This window comes from Megalobrama amblycephala, linkage group LG3 (assembly GCF_018812025.1).
Source record: "Megalobrama amblycephala isolate DHTTF-2021 linkage group LG3, ASM1881202v1, whole genome shotgun sequence".
In the NCBI taxonomy this organism is placed as follows: domain Eukaryota; kingdom Metazoa; phylum Chordata; class Actinopteri; order Cypriniformes; family Xenocyprididae; genus Megalobrama; species Megalobrama amblycephala.
The window spans coordinates 40,074,211-40,081,539 of NC_063046.1; the positions used below are offsets into that span (position 1 = coordinate 40,074,211).

Here is a 7,329-nt window from a genome sequence, read left to right on the forward strand (position 1 = left end):
TTTTTAAATGTGATACACATCACGTAAGTTGATGTGTTGGGAAATTTGGCTATTATCATGTAACATTTTGATTATATTCTGCTGAAATTAACGAAATTACTTGAAAAAAAGATGCGTTCATTTGTATGAACGAGATTCAAAGTAAACAGTCAATAATCCGAACTTCCCATCACGGGCGTGGCTTCTGACGTTCTGTGGGCGGAGTTGGATGTCCACCTCATGCTGCAGCGAGTCCTAGGCCTACTTTGTACTTCTGTTAACTGCTGAATGATGTTGTACATTATCAAATCACAAGATGGCGCAGTGGCCACATCAGGTGCACGCTTCTTTCTTGAAGTAGGCCTATTGGTAGTTTAATTCTTTATGAACTAAAGCCTGAATGGACAGTTAGAATGAACTGCTCAGTGTGTTGTAATGTCTTCAATGTCTTGTAATTTTCAGGTTTTTGTGCTGAAACCTGTTTCCAGTAAGTAGCCTAAGTAAGTTTTCCTGACAGAGCCCAACTCTTCTGCTGTGACCATGATCTGAGTAATACTTTCCATTAGAACTAAAACCTCTGTCGATGTGAGTTTCACTTCCTCTGTTTAGCTGCTCTGTAATGTCCTGCACTACCTAAAATTATTTATTCTGATGTGTAAACAACAACGTTTGCGTCTTTGCTCATATGGATTGAACAAATGTACATTTTGTATGCCTTCTCGTTTGGGAAAGACGTGAGATGCTGCGAAATGACAAGACGATTATCTCTGGCATGTATCAATGGTGTGGTTAAGGTTACTTTGTGGTTCACCAGCTTGATGTATCTCGTCATGTGCAAACTAATATTCTTTCACTGACATAAGCAAGCTTTCTGTATACGCAAACAGATATACAGGGACGCTAAGCACTTAGAGAGTAGAGAGTCTCTTTTTTAAGTTGACTTCCTTATTCCGACTGGAATTTCACTTCACTTTCGCTCCCTGATGAGGTGCCAGTACTTTTGTTCACTTACGTTACAGTAACACGCATCTAAACTCTCCATCTCCATATCCATGTCCTGCAACAGTGCTGGATAATGAAACTGTTGTGCTCTTGCACTAAACATGGTGGGAGGTGCAAACCGAATTAGAGACCAGAAAGCCCCTTAACCTCAAGCGCATCTTTCAGGAGGCGTCTCTCAAAGGTCTGTTTGTGTGTTGGTTATTTGTGTTAGACACTTGTTAGTGTTAGACACTTGTTAGTGTCAGAAAGGCCACAGAAGAGTGGGCAAATGTACACAAACTGAGATACTCGAAGCAGTCGGTGAAAGGAAGTCGTCTTCTCTCTTCTGTTTAGCGATATCTGCGGTCTCAGATGCCTCAGTCTGTCGTCTAAACGTCCGGACATGAACATCTTTCAAAAGTCTTGGTGCTCCATTTTAGGAGTTCTACTGGTTTTCTTTCTTCAGGGTGAGTACCTTTAAAAACATCTTAGTTAAAGGTTGTAAGACCTTATTTGTATTTGGTATGTATCGGGAATTAATATAGGCTACATCTGAAAAACTGCTCTTGGTTCCATATATACAGGCACATCTTGGTTACATATATGTAGATGTATATTTATGAGTTTGTATACGTTCGTTCGTGTGTGTGTGTGACATAGTAACTTGAAGTAAATTACATTAAATGTTTATTAAATATGTAACTAAATATGTTTAATGCAGTGCATGTTTAAAATGGTTATATTTAAATTGAAATGTATTTTTACCTTTATTTTTGAGGCAAAAGATCATGCATGTTATGTTTAAGTCTTATCCATGTTTCATCTGTGAGAAAAGAGAAAAGTTCAGCTCAGGAAACCTCAAGCCTTATCTTTAGATAATGTGGCCAAATGTATCAGACCGTTATTCTGTTGCAACCAGTATTAATGATTTAAAAAAGTATGTTATTTCAGGGTTTTAATTTCACTTGTCATTCAGTGCTATGGAAGAAAAATAGTATTTCAAATGTGCAACATTTATTAAACAATAGGCTGCTGTTGTGGTGATGTGGTGCAGTGTAAATAAATAAAATAAAAGAGCAAGAGTGCAGTGTGGTGGGCAGAGAAGGAGGTGTGAAACACTTCCTTTGCAGAGCACGGATGGTCACGGGGTTGATGAGCTGAAAATACAGACACAGATCAGGAGTCATTGTGCAAATATGCATTGTAAACCATTATAGGGCATGCACTAGTCTGAAATTCAGATATCTGGTGGAAATAAAGTTATTCTTTAGCCTGACTGTGCTGTGGTGCCGTTCTCAAGAAGATAAGAGTGAATTAGTGAGAAGTGTGAGATGGTCTGTGCTGACAGAAAACTCTCAACTCAAATGCTGTGAAGTTCTTTTGGATGGTTTAAACATGACATGATTTTATAATAATTATGTAACCAAAGTTGTTTGTTGTGTATTCTAGGGTCATGTACTGATCCAGTACATCCACCTCAACAGGTGCACAAAGCTGTCGGAGACTCGCTGGATTTAATTGCTAATTTCTCAAAAGAAGATCTTGAAGTAAAGTGGAAATATAATGAGAATGACTTTGCTGAGTATGAAACAAATAAGATCAAAAAGCTGAAATCTCAATTTCATGAAAGGTTAAAGATGAATGAGGACAATATTGGTATAACAGTGAAAGACCTGGAACTTCAGGATTCTGGAACCTTCTCTATTGTTGCAAAAACAAGCTCTGTTCAATATCCAACAGAATTAATTCAGCTACATGTGCATGGTGAGTATAATTACTTTATATGTATCCAGTCAATGCTGTTAGGTTGTAAACATTCAAGAACTTAAGTTAAATAAGTACATAGCCATTCACCTTAATAAGTTAGTTAACCCAAAAATGACAAATCTGTCATTAATTACTCACCCTCATGTCGTTCCAAACCCTTAATACTTTCGTTCATCTTCTGAACACAAATGTAGATCTTTTTGATGAAGTCTGAGAGCTTTCTGTCCCTCCACAGACAGCCACGCAACTGACTTTGTTCGTAAAGTGTTTATAAAGAGATTGTAAAACTAATCCATATGAATTTGAGTGGTTAGTCCAAATTTTCTGAAGAGACATGATCACTTTATATGATGAACAGATTGAATTTAGGCTTTTATTCACATATAAATATTCATCAAATATCCATCAACTCACACATCAGTAGTCTTATGGTTAAGGGTGAGTAATTAATGACAGAATTTTCATTTTTGGGTGAACTAACCCTGTTAAATTGAAGTTAAATTGTTCCTTTATGAAGGAAACAGTATACCCTTAAAAATAATGATTCCAAAAGTGAATTTTCACAGTGATGTCATAGAAGAATCTTCCAGTGAACAGTTCTTAAAAGAAACTTTTTTTATTATTAGTGTAAAGAACATTTTAATAATTTGAAGATTTTTTTTCTATATATATATATATAAAATGTACAATGTAAAGTTCAATGGATGTAAAAAATTCATCGATGAACCAATGACGCCAAAAAAGAACCTTTGTTTTCAAAATGTAAATATAATTAACTTATGCATATTATTCTCCTACAGATCTAATCAGAGATGTACAGATTGAGCTCAGTGATTCCTGGCTGCTGTCAGGAAACATCTGCATGTTTCATCTTCGGTGTCAGGCATCCGGCGATCCGAATCCCTCCTACAGCTGGAGCGGCGATCCGGTCAACATTGGACCGAACCTGAATATCAGCCTCCCTCCAGCAGAGAGTGCTACACTCAACTGCACCGCCAACAACACCGTCAGCATCAAGCATACTACTGAGACTGTAGTGTGCAAAGAGCTATCTGGTACAGGACTGTTAAAATATTGAATAGCTTAAATTCTCAGTATAGTCGTAGTAACACTTCACAGTAAGGTTCCATTTGTTAACATTAGTTAACTACATTAGTAAACATGAAATAATAAATAAATAACTTTGAAAGCATTTATTAATCTTCCCAGCAGGCACTATGACGTGAACTCCAGCGTCGGACAGACATCAAATTTTGTTTGAAAATGAAAATCATGGTTGACGTCTAAATGCAGCATTTATTGATGTCAAGCTCCACTGTTGGGCAGATGTCAAATTTTGGTTGAAAATTCATATTGATTTAATGTAAAAACCTAACGTAGTCTTTACATCAAACTCCAGTGTTGGGCATTTTTGATTGAAGTAAATGCCACACTGTAAAAAAGACTATAAACTTGACTTTTGAACATTAGTTTTTCTCTGGCTGCTGTAACTGTTTGTTATGGTAAGAACAGCAAGAGAAAATGTGATCAGATGATGTTGGCTACTTGTTGATGTTTATGATATAATCATGTAGTGGTCTGTTTTCGTAACAGAGACATCAAGAATACTGAATCTCAGTAACTGTGACATGCTTCATGTTGCAATGCATTCTGGGTGTATCATACATAAACCATCTATTGCTCCCAGAACATGTTGCAGCATGAAGCATGTCACTGTTGAGATTCATACACTGATTCTTTTTCTCTAAATGACTCAGGAGTTAAACATGTTTAGTGTACAATGTCTTTTTTAAAAATTCTTCAGATCATCTGATTAAAACACTGCTGGATCTTATGCTGTTGAATCACAGACTTACAATCAATAGTGTGAAATGAATAACATCTTTAAATTAGACTCTGAAAGATATCAGTGAATCAGACCACTATATGATGATTATATATTTATCAAGTATCATTTGATCATATTTTCTCTTAATTTTGCCATAACAAACAAACAAACAGTTACAGCAGCCAGAGAAAAACTAACATTAAAAAGTCAAGGGTCAAGAGCCTGACTAAAGCAAACACTGATTGCCATAATGGTGATACCAAAACTATTATTTTCAATAAAACAACATCTTTTCTGAGTTATTGATTCTCAGTTACGTTTTGTGCATTTATGACAGAAATAAAGTCAAACTGGTTAGTAATAAGTGAAGCTGGTAATGCTGTTTGTGGAGATGTTTAATCCTCTGCTGAGATCTTGAGAGATTTAATCGTCTTTTATCTATAGTTGATTTCATTTCAGGCTGTGGCCGGAAGACTGTTGTAGTTCTTGTGTTTCTGCTCATCTCTTTTTCACACCCTAAACTTGTTACTTAAGTTGATGGTCTTTGTTATTTCAGTTTTTTTTGTTTTTGTTTTTTTTAACTACAGTGTGGTGTTTATTCCAACCAAGATTTTTACATCTGTCTGACATTGAAGCTTGACGTTAAACAAACATTGGGTTTAGATATCAACCTGATTTTCATTTTCAACCAAAATTTAACGTCAGACCGACATTGGAGTCCAAAGTCTTCCTGACATTACATTAATGTACTGTGCCTGTATTATTAAAATCAAAAGTTGTATCAGTTAACATTAATGGACTTACAATGAAGAGTTGTGTTTTTAACTAATGTTAACAAATATTAATGAACACTGTAACAAAAATGTATTTCTTGTTGACTGTTAGTTGACGGTAAATAATGGAACCGTAGTGTAAAGTGTTCCAATTATATGATTAAAATTTTAAACTTAAAAATAAATAAATAAATCAATCAAATAAAGACCACCAGGAAACATTCAACATTGAATCTGATATTTTAAAAGCATCAAAGCCAAAAGGAAAAATAGAAAGTGTTTACAGTGAGAACACTGCAGAAAATGCTGTCACAGATTATTTGCAGATTTTTTAAATAATTATCTGATGATCTCATCATGGATGTTTTGGAATAACTGTTATATCTTAATTTTGGTGGTATTGATTTTACAGTTTCAGGTAATGCCGGTTTTCCTCAGATGTATTTACTGATTGCAGTAGGCGTCAGTATCGTCGTTATTGTCATATTCAGTGGAACCGTTGCCGCGTGCTGCAGGTGGAGGAAGCAAACAGGTGTGTTGAACAATTGTGAAAATGCACACACAGAACAAGTTTTATAGCATTTTATTCATGGTCTCACAGATGTTTTCACACACTTTCAGGACAAGGAGAAAGTGAAGGGGGTATTACAGTCTATGAAGACGTGAACACTGATGGCATTGCAAAGGTGAGCATCTCATTTCTGCCCTTATGAATTAGATATCCGCCTTTTCAGGTTCCTGTGGATGTGCACGATGATTTTAAATGACTTTTTTAGGACACTACATGCTAGGCACATCTATTTTACATGCACACAAACCATAGAAATGGCATAGAAATGAGGATATACTTTCAGCAGCTAATAAGATTTAATCTAGGCCTATATTACAGAAACGACCTGGAAGTGTTGTAAACGGGATGTCCATTTATGAAACGGTGGACGACATGAAAGTCACACAAAACTTGGTGAGTGCTTGCATGCATCATGAATGCATCTAATATTGTTGTCATCTTTTTTGCTCATAAAATGGGTTCATAATATTTACTGGCAAAATAAAAAAAAATTGCTTTACAACATAATAGATTCATGTTGTTTTTTGAATTAGCTTAGAGCATCATGCAAAAACCAACAGTAGACAAAACAAATATGGTAATCACGAAGAGCTTCGCTGCATGTTTAGAGAAGTTGACTGCACTGTTGCAAAGCATTTCTTTGGAATCTGTTGTAATGTCACTCTCTTACTCCCTCTGCAGCCTCAAACCCTGTATGACAAAATCAACTATCAGCGTCACCCTGCGGTCAGCGCCAACACTTCCTCCCCTTACCAGGAAGTCCTGTGAGTGAGACAGACAGACAGACAGTTCATGTATTGTTTCGTCATCTCTGGATTTGGTTAACCATTCTCCCATATGTGTCTCACATTAAACGTACTGTGTTAAATATTTCATGTTGAAACACTTTTTGTATGAAGGATACTTGTCTCTGTAAAAAGCATAGTTCACAATGCACCCCCTGACAGCAACAGATCCGGCCCACATGTGTAATCCACATGTACCAGATGTGGACCGGATCTGGCCACACTATGTTGCTGTCTGGGCCACAATATTACATTATACATTGTACACACTACTATTCAAAAGTTTGGGGTCAGTATGATTTTTTTTTTTAATGTTTTTGAAAGAAGTCTCTCATGCTCAACAATACAGCAAAAACTGTAATTGTGAAATATTAAAATTTAAAATTTTTCTATTGTAATGATATATGTTAAAGTAATTTATTCTGTGATCAAAGCATCATTACTCCAGTCTTCAGTTTCCAACCACCTTTTTTTATGCACATAAACTACAATGGAAACACATTTACCAAATAAATCCCTTGATGCGCAACAAAAAACTCAGGTGACTTTGCCTAAACAGATGATGTGATTGGATAACTGGAATAACCAGCAGACCATTTGCATCACAGCATCTCAAATGCTGGTTTAGTTATTCTGAAACATCTG

General features: G+C 35.9%; 1 protein-coding gene across 1 annotated transcript; it reads left to right on the forward strand.

Annotated features, from left to right (window-relative positions):
- Positions 1-447: 447 nt before the first annotated feature.
- Positions 448-6,769, forward strand: si:cabz01074944.1 (SLAM family member 5). Its single transcript, XM_048185382.1, has 8 exons — positions 448-466; positions 1,315-1,427; positions 2,410-2,724; positions 3,528-3,782; positions 5,741-5,860; positions 5,950-6,014; positions 6,218-6,292; positions 6,581-6,769. The coding sequence occupies exons 2-8, from the start codon at positions 1,364-1,366 to the stop codon at positions 6,665-6,667; spliced, it is 981 nt and encodes a 326-aa protein (XP_048041339.1). The 5' UTR covers positions 448-466; positions 1,315-1,363; the 3' UTR covers positions 6,668-6,769.
- The last annotated feature ends 560 nt before the right edge of the window (positions 6,770-7,329 follow it).